Source organism: Cyprinus carpio, chromosome A9 (genome assembly GCF_018340385.1).
Source record: "Cyprinus carpio isolate SPL01 chromosome A9, ASM1834038v1, whole genome shotgun sequence".
In the NCBI taxonomy this organism is placed as follows: Eukaryota; Metazoa; Chordata; class Actinopteri; order Cypriniformes; family Cyprinidae; genus Cyprinus; species Cyprinus carpio.
In genome coordinates, this window is record NC_056580.1 from 3,254,948 (window position 1) to 3,274,165 (window position 19,218).

Genomic DNA, 19,218 nt, shown 5'->3' on the forward strand with positions numbered 1-19,218 from the left:
TAATTTCTTCATGTCTTAAAATGGCTCGAGTATAACTCTACACACTTACCTCATTTAGCAAATGCGGATGTACATGCAAATTAGTCCCCACCTCCATAACTGTCCTACTTTCACTCGACAGTAATAATCGCTACACAATGCCACGTGTTAATATTGGATCAATTCAGCAATATATGCTTGAACCAGATAATGATTCCAAAAAAAAGAGGAAGAACAATTTAGAGGGCTGTCTACAAGTCAATGTATCAGAATGGTAATGCATTTAATGTATCACTCTCTACAACATCAGACACGTAATGGTGATTGATATCATTAGCCTTTGGCTTGACCATGCTATCAAACAGCTAATAATGTGTTGCTAATGTTACACAAATCACGTTCCTGTTCACCATCTCAGACAGCTACCTTCTAAAAATCAACATCGTTATGTAGAAATGCCTTGCTGATGATATGAAAGGCCCCACCATGCAAGCTGAGAGACGACCCCTGACCTGCTTTAAAATCCCAGAAGAAAAATGTGTCAAGCTAAACACTTGTTTCCATGGAAAATATACTTAATTTCCTGTTGTGATTTATACATAGGAAGAAATACATAAGTGAAGTCAAATGTTTATAGAAGCATCATAGAAGCACACGGACCAGAATAGTAAACATGTTATGTATTAAAATAAGGTTCAGTGAGTAAACCGTTGTTACAGAGCGTGTGCATGCGGTACCTTTTCATCGTCTTCAGTGAAAAGTGCTCCACCGGGACTCTTGTTGATGGCCTGTGCGACCCCGATGACCTCTCCATCACTGTTGTGGATAGGCATGCACAGCAGAGACTTGGTCTTATATCCGGTGAGTTTATCAATCTCATCACTGAAACGATGGTCCTATAAAAGAGGACAAGAGACTCACTCTCAGCTGAATGGGAGCACTTATAATAACTGTTAGGAGAAGCCAAACTAATCAGAGGAGAAGTGTGTCATTCTCTGCTGCTAGCAGCACTAAAAAGAACTGCAAAAACATACAGAAAGTGACAGAGACATAACTACTCACTCTACCTGGAGGAGAATATTTCTGGTGTGCACTGCTTTTTAACACACTGCCGAAAGATTATGATTTTTAAGATTTTCTTATTCTCACCAAGGCTGCATTTATTTCTTTAAAAATACAGTAAAAACATTCATATGATCAAATATTATTACAATTTTAGATAAGTGTTTTCTGTTATAACATCAAAATAATATATTATTCTAATATTCTAATATGCGATTTTCGATTATTATTGTTGCTCAATTATCAATAATGATTTTTAATATAATCAATGTTGAAAACAGTTCTTGTTGCTTAATGTTTGTGGAAACTGTCATGTATTTTTTGCAGAATTGTTTGATGAATAGAAAGTTAAAAGGACAGCTGTAATTTAAAACAGAATTGTATAAATGTAATGTATTTATCACTTTTATCAAATTAACACATACTTGCTGAACAAAAGTATTATTGTCTTTCTTTCTTTTTCTTTAAATTACCCAGACTTCTAAATGGTAGTGTATTACAATTTTCACATAAATATGAAGCTCAACATTGCTAATAACAGAATTCTTGAGCAGCACATCATACTAAAATCATAACTAAAATATCACACTAAACACAAGACTAAAGAAACTAAAAATAAAACTCAGACCACATTAACAAAAAAAAATTAAAAATCAAAATGCATTCAATAGAAAACAGTTATTTATTTCACAATTTTACAGTTTATTATTGATCAAATAAATGCAGCCTAATCATTAATTATTCCAAACTTTTGACTGGTAGTGTATCAACAGTATATATATATATATATTATAACAGTATTTTAACATTAACAAACTTTAACATTAAACAAATCTTAACAGATTAGCTCATGTACAGAAATACCATGAAACTTGAATTTTGTTTTTACTTATTCATATTTTGAAGTACATAATCTATGTAGTGATTTATATATATAACGCCGTTAATGACTTATTAACGAAAGTGTTAGTGTTTTTAATTATTATTAACTAATAATGTTCATGCTGAGCCACATTTGCACTGTTCATGCCCGTGTTTCCATCTGGTGTTTGAATGGTCTCTGAAATGCTGAGTTTACTGGTATAAATAATGCAGTTTTAATGATCTGCTCCGCTTGCTAAATGAAAAGGCAAACGCAGATTGACAGACTAATTAGAGAACTGCGAGCTGGCATCATCATCATCATCACAGCATCAGGACTATAACTGTAAAACAGAGAGGATGGCGTTTGTCTGAGCTGATCGATTCAGTAATCAATACTCAGATACTCTCACACAACTCATTATTTCACTGTGGACTTTTATGGATCTCAGGGAATAATCAAACCAAAAACGTCACTCATGGTCACAATGAAATACTCTGTTGTCTGTGACAAGTCATTATGCTTATGGAAAAATGTCATGTCCTCGCAATAGATGCAACAGTCAAAAAATCCTAATGCTTCCTAACACTAAGAGATAGTTCCAGGAGTTACTTGACTATTGCTTTGGTGTTATAGAAATTCACCTGGGGTTAGGAGGTTTTAGGTACTACTCTCTCTCAGTTTACAAAATTAATTTTTCTTCATCCAATAGGATCTTTTCACTATCAATAACTGGCAATGCTTTCCTGTCTATGTGACAAGTAATGATCTCTATGGGAAAATGGAATGTGAGGCATGTCCAAAGTCCAAAGTTTTCCTAAACCACCCTAAAGCGCTGTAGGAATTCAAAAGAATCCTATAGAAATTCACTAAAAATGAATGAAAAAGAATGTGAATTTCACTTTATCCAGTAGGGTCCCTTTACAACTGTGGTTCCAAATTAGTCGTGTACATATCCTTAATGGTTTTGTTTTGGACAAGAAACATTTTATCCCTGCTTTCACCTGATATGCATCGGGAATGTTGACAGTTTCCCCATGTTCTGCCACATATCCAATGATGCCCTTTCCCCAGGGCACCTGCACCTCATCTGAGTTACTGAGAGAGGGCAACACTGTGGTTCCAGCGTGAACGTCAAAGAACTTGGACACCAGAGTCTTTTTATTGGCCGGTCCCTCCACCAGGAACAGGGAGCAGCGGTCAGCATCCACCATGATGCACACAAACACCAGGATCTTGTAGCTCAGACTGGTCAAATCCAGGTCGTTGGAGATGTCTTTGACGAGCTCCAGGAAGAACTCCCTCTCGTTGTGCTCTTTCAGGTAGAATTTGTAGTCCACGGCGGTGGAGGGGTACTGAGGGATGTTGACCCGGGACTCCAGCAGCGAGGAGAGGATGTGCGCGGTGGTTGGCGGCAGAGAGCTGGCTTTACGCAGCAGCGCGCGCCTCCTCATGCTGGTCAGCGGCTCCTGGGCTCTGGAGTTCACGTGCTCGTCGTAAGTCCTGTTGGCGTTGATGGCTTTAGACCTGGCGAAGGTTTTCCGCAGCTCTTTCTGCGACGCTCGTCTCTGCAGCCCGTCGCTTCTGCTCGCCCAGCTGTCTTTGCCGCACGCGTTCGCCGCTTTCTCCGCCTCCGCGCTGGAGTTCGCCGGAGTTTTATTCGCGTGATGGTTCTTCAGCCACTTTTCCACCATTCTTGCCTTGCCTTTTCTGTTCAGATAGTCCTCTAATAGTTCCGGGTGCTCGTCTAGAAAACTTTCAACTTCGGAAAATACCATATTTGACCCTGCCATTGCTGCCGCCACGGTCATCTGTAAATAAAATGAGAGAGACGCGCGCGCTGAACGGTCATTTATGTGAGTGCAGAGCTCAACGAATCATTCTCAAACTTAAAACAACAGATCCTCCGCGAGGAGAGCGGACGTGGTCCTCGTAAGTTCAGGGTTCATTCTGTTTAAGTGCGCGTTCCGTGCGCTCTCCGTGCGCTCTCGTTCATTCTGAAGCAGCGCCGGTGAGATGATGCGACAGAGCGCCTCGCAGGTGCATCACTGACGACATGATCACGCATTCCTCCCTGCATCCTCTTCTGAGGCTTTTCATGACTGGGGCGCTGGGAAATGCAATCTTAATGGCTTTTCACAACTTTAGTGATTATTGTGATGTCGCAATCAATGTAAGGTCTATATTATTTGTTCGCATGTATTTTCTTAAATTATTATCTACATATATCTACATATATGCATATAGCTTTTAGTTAAATAAGCCCTTATATATTGCATTGCAGCTCCATCGACCTCTAGTGGACAAAATGAGTTCTGAAACTGTCCAAAAGCATTCTGTCCACCAACATCCTTGAAACTTAATTTTCTCACATAAATAGAAGTGAGGGAGTTCCTTGGGCAGGCCTTCAGCAACGTAAGCGCATACACTCTTAAAAAAAAGGTTTGTTTGTTTTTTCTTCTTCTCAACTTTCAGTGAACAGTTCTTAAAAGAACCATTTTTTTTTCTTAGTGTGAAGAATATTTTAATAATTTAAAGATAGAATGTAGACAGAGTTCATAAACTGCATCAACTTGCAACTGGGGCTTTCCTCAGCAGCACCTCATAAATATTCATGATAGTAATCTATGTACGCCTAAAGCTGTCACTAAAACATAATTTTTCCAGTGATATTAAAAATCTGGGAAACATACAAAATGCATAGGGCTGAGTTATTAGTATGCACTCATGCACTTATCTCGTCGCCACATCACTTTACGTCTATATAATACGTCAGTATAATGAAGTCTACTTGTCATTTTATCGCTCCCCTATCTATCTATCTATCTATCTATCTATCTATCTATCTATCTATCTATCTATCTATCTATCTATCTATCTATCTATCTATCTATCTATCTATCTATCATAATCTTTGAACTAGCATTTTTTAAATTATACAATGCCTTTAAGCCAATTTTACTACAGATTTCCTACATGTTTGCGATAAAATTTATCAACCTGTCAATCAATATGCTGAATCATGTTAGGCCGGAGTAGAACATGTGCTCTTCTCTGGCCTTTATGTGCTCTACAATACCCTATATCAAATACATAGCATCGTGCATGTGGTAGTATTGCACAGATTCCCTTTATTCTTCCTGCATATTTTTAATCACTTTGCAGAACTCTTAATATTGGAGTTTTAGCATCAGTCCCCTTCACTTGGGGCCATGTGACACATTTCCTTTTTTATGTATCCAGTATAATTTTAAGAAACATATTTACCTAAGTAAGTTACATTTTCCCATATTGCGACAGCGCCATCTATCTGTTATAAGATTGTATGTATTAAGGGTTTCCAACAGCGATTCAATGGGAATGGAGAGGGTACGTTTCACACTTTGAGCGCTCCAAAGATTTATTGGTAAATATGTTTAAAACACAATCATTATTGTCCTGATTTTTAGTATTTTTTTGTTCAGTGTCAAACTATCAAATTAATTGAGCTCTGTTTTCATAAAGCTTAATTATGATCCACTAGATGGAGATATTTCTACTACATTGAGCTTTGTTTGGGCTGATCTGGGTATGAAGACAAGTGTGCCTGGCAACTCCACGGATCTCAAGCCCATAGAGAACCTGTGATCTGTCCTCAAAAGGCGAGTGGACAAGCAGAAGCCCACAAATTGTGATCAACTCCGAGAGCTAATAAGGCAAGAATGGATCACCATCAGTCAGGATTTGGCCCAGAAGCTAATATCCAGCATGCCAGAGCCAGTTGCAGAGATTATTAAGAACAAGGGTCAATGCTGTAAATGCCAAAAATGCCATTTTTTTGGCCAAAAAAAGCCTTTAAAACTTATGATATGCTGATCATTGTTTTTCAGTATACCATAGAAACATGTGGGAAAATATTCTACAAATACTGAAGCAGCAAACTTTGCAAAACACAAAATTTATGTCACTGCCAAAACTTTTGGCCACGACTGTAGTAGAAGAGTAGGCAAGCTTTGGAACATACTATCACGTCATACAATTGCGTCTTTAGTGCTCTGCCTGTCAATCATCTTCTCACAATTCACATCCTCCACATTCATTTAATTTAACTTCCTAACGTATTGGAGAGAAAAGAAGTGACACGTTGATCAGCCGCACCACAAGGATACATTTTCTATGTATATACGCTTTGATTCGAAAGAAAACAGTCCATCCTTGTGGCGCGGCTGACACAGAAGAGCATACGCTGCCTTCGGAAAATTTTCATTTTGGGGTGGAGTAACCCTTTAAGGTTAGAAAATATGACAGCAGGACATGCATACAAAATACTCCAGAAATCATATTCCTACAGTAGATCACCAGGTTTGCCTAAAACATTTGTGGACATATCTTGCAGCAAAATAAATAAATAATAAAATAAAAATAAAAAATGAAATAAAATAAAAAACAAGTTAAAGATTAAAACAAACAAACATACAAAAAACTATTTATATATATATATATATATATATATATATATATATATATATATATATATATATATATATATATATATATATATATATATATTAATTGCATCACGCTCAAACAAAGATTTCAAAATGTCACATTTACAGAGGTGTGGGACAAAAAAAAACAGAAAAAAACAGACCTCAATACACAGCAGATATGCTTATTAAATATGCACCATTGTTCAAAAGTTTGTGATAGGTATGATTTTATAATTTTTTTTTTTTATGAATTAATTTATTTAAATTACATTGCAAGGATGCATTCAGTTTGTCAAAAATGAGAGAAAAGACATTTATAATATAACAAAAATAAATGCTGTTCTTCGAACTTTGTTAATCCCCAAAAAGACACTGGATCACAATTTCCACATTTATTAGGCAGCACAGCCATTTTCAACTGTGATAAGAAATGTTTCTACGCTGAAGACTGGAGTAATTGATGCTGAAAATGGATCTTACTGTTTCATCTGTATTGTATCTAATTGCGTAAAAAAACATTTGAGCAGTAAAGTAAACCTCATTACAATTAAATCAGTTCAAATGATCACGAGTGAGACCATGTTTAACTATTATGCTACCAACAGCTGGAACCACTTTCCAGAAGAGACGCTCCAACAATAACCATTTGTCATGGAGTGTCTCTGCGTCAACCGTGTCCTCCCCTCTGCTCATTCCTGCTGCTGACTCAAGTTAATCACTCTGTGTCCTGCTTCCTGTTATGTCATTTTGAAATAACGTATAAGCTTCACTAAACTATAAACTATAAAAACACACTTGCTAAAGCAACCATGCCATTTAGCTTGCTTCTTCAAGTCTTTGAGCTCTGTTATTGAGTGCAGTGACTTGTGTTTCGCAAAAAACTTTGTTCTTTTGAGGTCTCTGAGGGACTGCTGGGGCAGATATGCATGTATGTCCTTAACTGATCCTATACAAACTGTCCCTCCACTATTTCGCAATTCTATGATTGCAGAATTTAATGCAATTTAATTTAATAAATTGCATTATTTGCAGAAGGTTGCGTTTTTGTCTTATTTCCACACTTTTTCAACAACAACAACAACAAAAAAAAACATTAACCTAAAATGGGGAAAAGCAATATTATTTAATAAAAATCCATAATTCAATTCTAAACAAATGTTGTGTTATGTGTTCAACTGGCCTGCTGCTGTACATAAGCAAATTCCAATATAAATTTAGAATAAATGCACAAACCAAATACAATTCACCATTAGATTTATTATTTTATTTTCTGGATATGCACTTTTTTATATATATTTTGAGTGAATGCAGTCTGGGAGGACAAAGAGCCAATGGTGACTTTCACTTTCAGAGAGAATGTTTACGACATCTTGTCTTCGAGCATGGTGTTTTGCATATTTAACTGGATTGGGTGGTGATTAAAAACTACAAAAGATTCTCATAAAACTGATATGTTGTAATATGTATCAACATATAGTATACACACCTAAAAAAAATAATCAAAATACGAATTCGTAGATACCAAACATGCTATAGGTGAGGTTACATTAACTAGTGTTTCTATCATAAGAATTCATAAAACAGTATACAATACAAAAGAGAATATACAAGAACAGTAATCATATACACAATGACCTGGGGATATGCATGATAGGAAAGTTTTTCTACGTATTTATAGGGAAGAATACATTATGTCTTTCAAGAACTGAGTGAGAGTTGTTTGCCTGCGTTCCTTTGAACAATAAAACCAGTGTTATTAGATTATTTGTCTTTGGTTGCCATGGAACCAGAGGCCTGTTCTGCCTTTCTGAGGCGCTAGTTGCATTTTGGGGGAAGGGTCCAAAGAACCTCATGTAGTTGGCTAGTTGGTGGGTGAGGGGTGTTAGGGATTATTTGTTGAATATAACAAATAATTGTGTCTGTTTGTCCAAACGCTACACTCATCAGGCGTTATAGGAGAGACTCAGAGCTGTTATCTTGTCAAAAGGAGGCTCTAAAAAGTATTGAATTAATTGTGGCCATTGTGTATTAGAGAAACACATAATGAGATTTCCCTTCCCTTCCATTTTACTTCAGTGAAAGGGTTAGGGTTTTGTGAATTTTTTTGAATAAAAGATCAAAATGATTAACAGTGCAGATTTATTTTCACAGGCTTCTTTGTTCATATTTACCAAGGGTGTCAATAATTTTGAATATATATATATATATTTATATATATAAAAATCAAATCACTTTATTGTCACATCACCACAGCACATGTGCCTTGGTGAGTGAAATTCTTGGGAGTGTGCTCCAGAAACAATTTACATATAAACATACAGACTTCAGCCGACGACAATGTGCAATATACACATACATATAGTCAGTACACACAGTGTTCTATTAGACATACTTACAGTTAGCACCACACATTATACACAGTATGTAATGTACATACATACAGTTAGCACCACACATTATACACAGTATGTACTGTACATACTTACAGTTAGCACCACACATTATACACAGTATGTACATATTCTACATTATGCAGACATATATACACATAAAATATGCGAAGGTGCAACAGATTGTACATGAACTGTATACGCAAAATATCATGGATGTGCATTAGATGGAATCCAGTAGTAGCAGATAGATGATTGTATTACATGCAGTGTGTATGTATAGTCCAGTAATGAACTGTTGCAGTTAGAGTGTAGTGTGTAGCATACCGTGTTGTGGGAGCATGCTGTAGGGTGTATTAGTTCTGACTGTCCATTAGTCTGATAGCCTGAGGGGAAAGGCTATCAGTGATAATGTTCTAAGCTCTCTTTCTATATATATATATATATATATATATAGTTGAATAACTATGGAAGTGAAAGCATTGTAATTAGTAACTTACAATGTTTTTATTAAGTTGTGCTCAGGGTGTATACAAATTCAGAAAAAAACATCACACCCATATCTGGTACACAGAGCACAGGCTGAGCTCCCTCTGCAGGCCTCTCTCTCTCACACACACCCTCCAGCAACACTCCCATCATCAGCCATCAGAGGTTGAGAGCTGCTGGCTTTTTTTGACTCCCCTCAAAACTTATACACCCCAACTCATTTTTCTGTCTTCTGTGAACTCATATGAGAAGATAATATTAAATAGAGGATGGTTGTAATCACCACCACATTGTGCTTTACAGTGTGCATTAGTGACACCCTGCACTGTCAGTTTGTGTTTTATGAACACTACCACTTTTAAGTTCTTCAATATATATTTTAATAATATTATTAATTAATAAAACTGCTTAAATAAATACAACAGGAGATTCATTCAGCTTCAGTTCTGTGAGTTTATTATGTCATCGAAAATTATTAATGTGCTTTGTAAATTTCATTTACAATGTTATGGCGTAATTTTAAGGGAATGCATGTCTTCGTGTTCGATTTTTTTTTTTAAATCAGGGTTATATCATTAATGTAAATGAAGGGAGTTTTAATTTTTTATTTTATTTTATTTTATTTGTATATATTTGCTATTGTTAGCCACTTGCTGTAAAAAAAAAAAAAAAAAAAAAAAAAAAAAAAAAAAAGTGTTTAAAAAGTGTGTTTTTATTATCACCAGCAAGGTATATTCAGAAAGCTCTTTCAATTAGAAACAGTTCTCACTAGAAAAACTGATGTCAAATATTTAAGTGCTTGAATTATTAATTGTATCTATTTATTTAAGTGCTATAAGAGTTTAGTTAATGCTTGTCATTGCACGTTAAGCTGTCTTGATGTCCTGGAATTAAATTTATTTACAATTCTACAATAACATTTAAACGGGATACACTTGATCTGAATGCAGGTTTTAATGAACAAAAAGAAGCCTGCTAACGTTCAATAAAACTAAACCACCGCATGTGACTAAAATTGGGACTTTTATTATGAAGCGCGGGTGAACTCGGTTGCTGTGTTGTTCACGTGAGTTCTTCAGACATCCGAATAACATTATTTTGACCGTGTCCGCGCACATTAAAGCCTATTTGTGGGCTTATCTGCTCAATTAGGCAAAACGTCAGTTTTCACACACAGTCGCTTGCTGGCCAAAAAGGCCTAATAAATTAGTAAGGTAATATAAATTGGATCTATTACTGTCAGTATGGACGAATCTAACCGAGCCTCTTCGTATCTGGACGAGCCTGCGAACAGTCGGCTGTTTCTCGTTACAAGTAAATCCATCACAGAGGAGACCATACGGGAGCATTTCACAGCTTTCGGGGAGATTCAGGACATACGGGTGGTGAAGGACAAGCAGACGAAAGAGTCGAAAGGAGTGTCGTTTGTGAAATTCGCCAAATCGTCGCAAGCCTGCACTGCGATGGAGGAGATGCACGGCGCGTGCCTGGCCGAGGGGACCAAGCCCATCAAGGTATTTTAATGCACAGTTACACTCTCATCATCATCTCTCAGAGCTGGGTGTGTAAGGTGCGCGTCTGGTGCTCGTCTAGGTCTTCAACTCCAAATCCACATCCACTCACAGACACATAGATGACGAGGACCACAACATAACCATAATCATTATCACAAAACCAAAATCCTACTACGACTAAAAATAAAAATACAAGTTAAATCTACTTGAAAAAGCAAAAACAGATGTCAAATCCCCCCCAAAATTAAAAGGAAATACACTTTGTAAAGGTGCATGTAAAATGTATTTCTGGGACCAACATATGTGACCCTGGACTACAAAACCAGTCATAAGTGTATACGTGTCATAAGTATACGTCATCTGAAAGCTGAATAAATAAGCTTTCCATTGATGTATGGTTTGTTAGGATAGGATAATATTTGGTGGAGATGCAACTATTTGAAAATCTGGAATCTGAGTGTGCAAAAAAATCTAAATATTGAGAAAATCACCTTTAAAGTTGTCCAAAGGCAGTTCTTAGCAATGCATATTACTAATCAAAAATTAAGTTTTGATATATTTACAGTAGGAAATTTACTTAATGTCTTCATGGAACATGAGCTTTACTTAATATCCTAATGATTTTTGGCATAGAAGAAAAATTAGTAATTTTGACCCATGCAAGGTATTTTTGGCTATTGCTACAAATGTAACGTTACCCCGGTGACTTGGTTTGGTGGTCCAGAGTCACATATGATGTTTTTGATGTTAATGTGACAGTAATATCTGGCTTATATAGTAAACACAGTTTGGATGTGGCACACTCAAGGCATTTTCCGATGGACATTTGGGCGTATGTATAAAATCACGACAAATTTTACCCTAAAATTCAAAGGAAATAAAACGAGAAAACGTATTAGCATAACTGTGTATTAATAATAGTACAGTAATAATTTGTAATACAGATAAAATAGCTAATTTAGAAGAGAAAATGTGAATGTTGAGGTAGTGGAGCTCACGGGACTTTCCCCAAAATCGAAACGAAATGTGAGAAATAATATTTTGCAAAAAGCAAAGATGTGTTTTTAGCACCAATTTTAGTAATGAGTCACTGGGGAGGCAGTTTGATTAATTGTCATGAAATAATGCATGGGTTAAGCAGAACATACTTTATTATCGAGTCTTTCATTTGGTTTTTCCTCTCTCTTTGCGGTCTCTTGCACAGGTGTATGGAGATATAGAGCAAGCTATTATTATAAGGAACAAGAGCACGGGTGAAAGCAAAGGTCTGGGTTACGTGAGGTTCCACAAACCTTCGCAAGCCGCCAAAGCCATAGAAAACTGTGACAAGAGTAAGTCTGTCCTTCCCTACTTGATGACTTCTTGTTGCTTTCAGATGCATTTGTAGGTTGTCCGTCTCTTGCAGCTTTCCGAGCTATTTTAGCTGAGCCCAGGACCAAAACTGCGTCAACAGACAGCGAGTATTTCAGCAACCCCAGAACGGAGCACTCCGGGAACGATCCAGGCGCCAACTCGTACACGTTTGGTGAGTATCTAGTCTCTTCAGGTGTGGTTTTCGGGTGCCTGAGGGTTCAGTTTGATCGTGGCGTGGTTTCCTGCAGCACACGAGTCCAGCGGCTACGCCACGGGGGATGCGTGGAGCTCTGACGTCATCACGCGGTGCCTGCTGGTGTCGTCACGGGTCGCGGTCACGCAGGAGCAGATCCGCGGTCTGTTCGACCTGATCCCGGGGATCGATTTCTGTGAGATGCAGAGAGATCAACACGGCTTCAGCAAAGGTTATATACACCACCCGCTGCTCTACGACTTACTAAACCGTTACTAAACCGTTTCGAAGGCTCATTTCCCCCAAATTATGATTTTATCACAGTTAATTCACCATGAAATATCATCGACATGTGGATTATACACTACCATTAAACATTTTGGGGTCAGTTTTGTTTAAAATAAATTAATATTTTTACTCAGCACGGGATGCATTGTATTGATAAACACAATAAAGACTTACTTACAAACTTTCTAAGCAGTTCTCTGCAGACCCGTTGGCAAAAGATTTAGCATTGGCCAGTAAATCTTTTTATTTTATTCATCAGACTTTTTTTTGTAGTTCTATTTATTTTTATATCATATATTTTAACCCTTGTGCTGTGCTGAAAACCCTTTACCTAATTTGGTGTTCCTTACATTTTGAAAAGTTGCTTGTAAATAAAATGCAATATTTTCACCAAATCTAGGATTTAATGATTATTTAGTTGTTTTTGGGTTTTTGTGTGTGTGTTTCTTTCACAAAAAAACATATATATACCCTCATACAACAAAACTTATAAAAATAAATATATTAGCGAAAAAACAAAACAAAAAAACATATATATATTTTTGTGCAATATTCACTCAAAAGCTGAGTTGCATAAGCTTGATCAATGAGGCCTACAATTAATTAGTTCTCAAAACTCATGCAAAACCCGTGCTTATTAAAAAACAACAACAACAAGTGGACAATAAGAAGATTTGGTGATAATATAGCATAATGAAAGATTTACAAGCCATTTTTAAAAGCCTGGTCATTTAAGCTGATTGAATTGTATACAGTTTTTGGTAACAATAATATAACATAACAACACATTTATAAGCAATTTCTTTGTAAGCTGATCATTTTTGACCAGGGACAAAAAAGTACAAAAAAAAAATTCTACTTTTTTTTTTTTGGAGGAATTTGTTATTCCCCATGTAAGCAAATTCAGTCCGGTGTGATAACATTAACTAGCATTTTTGAGAAAAAGGAAGTTGTCTTCATGTGAAAATGCCTCGAACACAACACAAGGCTTAAGAAGATATTTTACCTCTCGTTTCACTCCAGTTTTCACACTTTCCTCTTCTAGCTGCAGCAGGATGCTTTGTTTTCAGCATAGCCTCTACAGATAAACCCTAACCACTCCAATGTGGTCAGAGGACATAATGTGGTCAGAGGACACAACATGAAGTCAAAATACATCTGATTTAAACGTATTCTTAGCCTACGACTCAATCACTGGCAACAAGTGAAGTCTAACAGTTGTTTAGTCAGTGGCTAATGTCAGACACGATTTAGTCTCCTGGCGCAGAGTTTACTCTCATATGCCACTCATTTACTCGCAGTGTGTAGTGGGTTGTAAAAATAATCCTGAATAAATGCATCAGCATGTTCGAATGATTTCTGAATCATCACAGGAATAAATTATGAAATTACAAATATTTAAAATATATTAAAACAGTTGTTTAAAATTGTAATAATACTTCACAATATTACAGTTTTAACTATTTTTGATCAAATAAATGCAGTCTTGGTGAGCAGAAGAGACTTATTTAAAAAAATCTTCATTTGAGCGTAAAGGCTTGCAAGTTAGGCTTGTTCCTCACACAAAGCTATCATATGGCTACAGAATGCTTTCACAGATGAAAGGGAGTCATGAGAGTTTTTAGCGTGATGATGGAGAGGGTAAATGAGTAAAGGTGTCCTTTATTTGACAGTATGTGTGTGCTCTACAGGTCAGGTGCTGGTGCGGTATAATAACCTGGGCTCTGCGGTGTATGCTAAAGAGAAGCTGAATGGGTTTGAGTATCCGCCTGGCAACCGTCTCTCTGTAACTTACATAGACGATGGGGAGGACAGGACGAGGTAGAGGCACCTTTACATTCAACTCAAAGTACATACATGCTGCACAGATCCTCGGTGAACTGTCCCTCTGTTACATATAGGGTTGTGAGGAATACACCCAAAAATTCACAGGAAATAGTACACTGCCTGGGTGCCTTTAGGTTAATGTTTTTAACATGTTTAGAGGCTGTTGAAGATGCACAATATTAAATATGAAGCTGTACCGTATCCAAGTGCAGGATTTGTGTGTTGTGCTGTCTGTGTTCAGTCCCGTGGGGAAGATGGCGATGCAGCTTGTGGCCGCTCAGATGATGTCTATGGTGTGGAACGGCCCTTCTGGTGCACAGCTCATGAAGACTAGCGCGGTGCGTAATGTGTTTCTTAAGATTAGTAAATTAGTCTCTTAATTAATCATTTGTTTCGAAATTCTAATTTTGTGTTCCGTTGAAAGACAGAACGTCGTACAGTTCTGGAACAAAGACATATTTTCATTCCTGGGTCAACTATTCCTTTATAAGCCGTAGTTAGTTTTGTACGTGCTGTTCTTGTTATGTGATAATCAGTGATAACTCATGTTATATATGCCAAATATACACTACCTGGCAAAAGTTTAGGGTCAGTACTTTTTTTTAAAAGGAAGTAATTATTTTATTTTTACAGTAAAGATATAAATAAAGTTACAAAAATGATCTTTTGCCATCTTTTGAGTTAATTACATTTTAAGATCTATTAAAATCACAGGTTACACAGAAATATTAAGCTGCGCAACTGTTTTCAACACTGATAATAATCAGAAATGTTTCTTGAGCAGCATATCAGAATGATTTCTGAAGATCATGTGACACTGAAGACTGGAGTAATATTCTGAAAATACAGCTTTGCGTCACAGGAATAAATTACATTTTAAAATATTTTCAAATAGAAAACAGTAACTTTAAATTGTAATAATATTTCACAATATTACAATTTATACTGCATTTTTGATCAAATAAATGCAGTCTTAGTGAGCATAAGATAATTAATAAAATTCTTTAAAAAAATCTTAAAAATACAACAAACCTCAAAACTTCGAATTACACTTTACATCATTCTTCCTTCCATCACATTATACAAATCCATACATTACAAAGTGATTTAGTGATTTAGAGTCACCCAAAAATGAAAATGGTCATAATTTCATAATTTCCTCATTTTTTTTCTTCTTCCATGGATCACATTTTTAACATATTTAGCTATTAATGTGGTTGTTTTTGTCCAGTAGAATGTGTTCTAGAAAAACCTAGTCCCACCTGCGAATGACTAGCAATAGCAAGAATCAAATCATGCCCTGTGTCTCATTGTCATGAATCAGTATATAGTGAACACTAGCAAGGGCCTTGATCCACGAAACCCTGGGACAGTGATGACTCAGTTTCCTGCAACATGATAATGTAGTGACACGTTACAATAACTTGGTTGCTTTATGCTCCTTCTGGGTTGATCTTTGTCTGTCGTGCATCTTTGTTGTTAAAGAGCACAGCGTCATAATGGTGTGCTCGTCCTCCATTAACATTGGCTTGAGGAACATGATGAAAACATGATCAGAAGTCATCAAACTGGTTATTGACCAGTGTCTACTGTGTTCCTGTAGGGCTACACGGCGGCCCCTGTACCTCAGAAAGCACGTGTGCAGACAGACGTATCTCTCCCTCCTCTGAGGAAGCTGGTGGCGTCTGACAGCGTGGTGAAGGAGAGGCTGTTTGTCATCTTCAACCCCTCGCCTCTGCCTGTGGATGTGCTGGAGGACGTCTTCTGGTGTGTGTGTGTGTGTGTGTGTGTGTGTGTGTGTCGTCATGATTGATTTACACACTGCCTCTGATAGTGTTGGACAGATGTAGTGTACTGTGTCTGAGTGAATGTATATATTTTCCTTAAGTGTTGTTTCGACATGACATGAACACTCACACAAACACACACACACACACACACACACACACACATACCCACACAAACAAACACACACACACACAGACTCACACACACACTCACATACACACACACACACAAACACACACACACAAAAACACACACACACACACAAACACACACACACACACACACACACACACACACACATATATACATACATCAACACACACACAAACACACACACACAGTCAAACACACACACCAGAATTATGTTTATGTTTTTTTTTTTTTTTTATGTAATTTTGTAAGTGTTAATGTTTCTTATGTCCACTAAGGCTGCACATAAGTTAAAAGAAAACTGTATGTGAAATATTATAACCATTTAAAAGAACATTTTTCTATTTTAATATATTTTAAAATGTAATTTATTCCTGTGATCAAAGTTTCAGCATCAGTGTCACATGATCTTCAGAAATCATTCTAGTATGCTGATTTGCTGATCAAGAAACGATTATTTATTATTATTATCAATGCTGAAAACAGCTGTGCTGCTTCAAATTTTTAGTGGAAATTGTGATACATTTTCAGGATTATTTGATGAATAGAAAGTTCAAAAGAACATTTATTTGTTTTGGAAATCTTTTGGAACATTATAAATGTTGTCACGTTTGATAATAATGCGACCTTGCAGAATAAGACTTTCTTTCTTTCTTTCTTTCTTTCTTTCTTTCCCACCAAAATATTAAGCAGCATTTCTTTCTTTCTTTCTTTCTTTCTTTCTTTCTTTCTTTCTTTCTTTCTTTCTTTCTAATCTTAATCTATTGAATGGTAGTATACCACAGTTTCCACCAAAATATTAAGCAGCAGAAACGGTTTTCAACATTGACAATGATTTGGAATGATTTCTGTGACTGAAGACTGGAGACTTTAATCCGGAACATAAAAAATGATCAATATTCCAAACTGTTGACCAGTTGTGTATTTGAAATTGCAGTATGTATGTATCACAATCCTTCCTTGTCTCATAATCTGCAGTAGATTTTTTTTTAAAGAGTTAGATTTGGTAAGTTTGATTAATTTCATTGAATCAATCAAAACGATTAATTTGTGTTTTGTGGTAATAAACAGTGTGTGTGTGTGTGTGTGTGTGTGTGTGTGTGTGCTCTCTCCATGCAGTCGGTTCGGTTCTCTGATGGAGGTTTACTTGGTTCCGGGCCGGAATGTGGGATATATAAAGTATGCAGACCGCAAACCTGCTCACGACGCCATAGCACTGCTGCACGGTAAAGTGATTAACGGCATCAAGATGAAGGTCATGCTGGCAGACCCACCAAAAGAGGAATCTCACAAACGCCAGAGAACGTACTGACCTCTGACCTTACCACAGACACAGGTAAGTCAGCTCAGTAGGTAAGACAGACAAACTCTTCACATATTTATGAATCCACCAACTTATGACATTATGAATTTGCTCCAGAATAAATTCATGACTTGAGACATGATGTACCTTTGACAACTGAACTGACCACTTGGAGAAACAATTTACTGCCTGGCTACACTTATTTAATCAATACTACAGTAATAACAGTATTAGTGAGATTTATCGTAAGTAACTGTGTTCTATTTTAATGTTTTAAAGTGTTATTCCTGTGATGCAAAGCAGCCATTACATCCGTCTTCAGAAACTATGTTTTCACTTTTCCTCATTTGCTTTAATGCAGCAAAATGAAGAGTGCAGGATTCTCATTAGGAGTGTAATTGATGCTTTATTTGTGTATTTTATCATTCATGTGCTGGGATGTTTGTTCCCATGAACTGGCTAAATGAATAGTGTTTAAGTTTTGTAGTTAGTCTCCATCAAAAGCACAACAAACGTACAACTAAATTGTAAAATCAACCCTCACAATTAACAGCAATAGGCTTGATAGGCCTTGATTCTTTAACTGTGACTCAGAAGGTGAGGACATGAATACAATAACTCTGACATGAATCCAAGGGAGTAAATGCTCTGAAAAACTTTTGGTAGAAGCAATTTTCATTCAGAAATCGCTAGCTAATCTCACAATTACAGGGAAACAGCAAGTAACACACTGAATTAAACATGAAATCATGGAAAACATACAGTAATCAACACACAGTAATCTTTGTAATCAATTGTTGTAATGGGTGAGTGTTTGTGAAACTTGTCGCAAAATTGTGTTTAGTGCCACTAGTGGTGCAGAAGTTACATGCTTCAACTTTAATGTCGGCATGAACTCAGAACATTTTATTTTTCTAATGCGTATTAACTTAAAGTGAATGACTCAGCTTCAATATATATGTATCTTTTATCAAAATGTCATAAATTACTCATTCCTGTGATATGCTTACTTGCTTTGCATTCGGTTAAAGGGATACTCCACCCCAGAATGAACATTTTGTCATTAATCACTTACCCCCATGTTGTTCCAAACCCATAAAAGCTTCGTTCGTCTTCAGAACACAATTTAAGATATTTTGGATGAAAACCGGGAGGCCTGTGACTGTTTCATAGACTGACAAATAAATAACAGTGTCAAGATCCTCAGAATACTCCATCTGCCATCAGTGATACAACCGTAACGTTATGAAGTGGCAAGAATACTTTTTGTACACAAAGAAAACTAAAATAACGACTTTATTCAACAATCACATCACCGTAGCGCTATTTTGGAGAACATCCGCTGAACTCAGGCAGCGTAAGCTCTTCTGTGTCAGCCGCGACACAAGGATACGTTTTCTACGTGTATTTACGCTTTGATTTGAATGAAAACAGCGTATCTTGTGTCGCGGCTTGAATCTTAAATTGTGTTCCGAAGACGAATGAAGCTTTTACAGGTTTGGAACGACATGGGGGTGAGTGATTAATGACAACATCTTCATTTTGGGGTGA

At 36.6% G+C, this 19,218-nt stretch overlaps 2 protein-coding genes across 2 annotated transcripts in view; one reads left to right on the top strand and one right to left on the bottom strand.

The window, feature by feature from the left end:
• The window catches only part of LOC109054762 (dual 3',5'-cyclic-AMP and -GMP phosphodiesterase 11A), a 63,904-nt gene extending 59,880 nt beyond the window's left edge, over positions 1-4,024 (bottom strand). The window contains exons 1-2 of the mRNA XM_042763192.1: positions 2,908-4,024; positions 717-875 (exon numbers count right to left, since the gene is read on the bottom strand). Of these exons, the coding sequence (XP_042619126.1) occupies positions 717-875; positions 2,908-3,714 (966 nt within the window). The 5' untranslated portion in view covers positions 3,715-4,024. The remainder of the gene's footprint in view (positions 1-716; positions 876-2,907) is intronic.
• A 6,248-nt stretch (positions 4,025-10,272) lies between these two features.
• Positions 10,273-18,732, top strand: LOC109059258 (RNA-binding protein 45-like). Its single transcript, XM_042763065.1, has 8 exons — positions 10,273-10,768; positions 11,889-12,096; positions 12,171-12,290; positions 12,367-12,543; positions 14,291-14,420; positions 14,668-14,764; positions 16,030-16,193; positions 17,484-18,732. Exons 1-8 carry the CDS (start codon positions 10,496-10,498, stop codon positions 17,674-17,676), a joined length of 1,362 nt encoding a protein of 453 aa, XP_042618999.1. The 5' UTR covers positions 10,273-10,495; the 3' UTR covers positions 17,677-18,732.
• The last annotated feature ends 486 nt before the right edge of the window (positions 18,733-19,218 follow it).

Bases quoted from the DNA above. Each gene is read 5' to 3' on its own strand.
- LOC109059258 (XM_042763065.1), top strand. From the start codon at position 10,496: ATGGACGAATCTAACCGAGCCTCTTCGTATCTGGACGAGCCTGCGAAC. The intron at 12,097-12,170 runs GTAAGTCTGTCC...CGTCTCTTGCAG, and splicing joins CATAGAAAACTGTGACAAGA to CTTTCCGAGCTATTTTAGCT. The intron at 16,194-17,483 runs GTGTGTGTGTGT...CTCTCCATGCAG, and splicing joins GTGCTGGAGGACGTCTTCTG to TCGGTTCGGTTCTCTGATGG.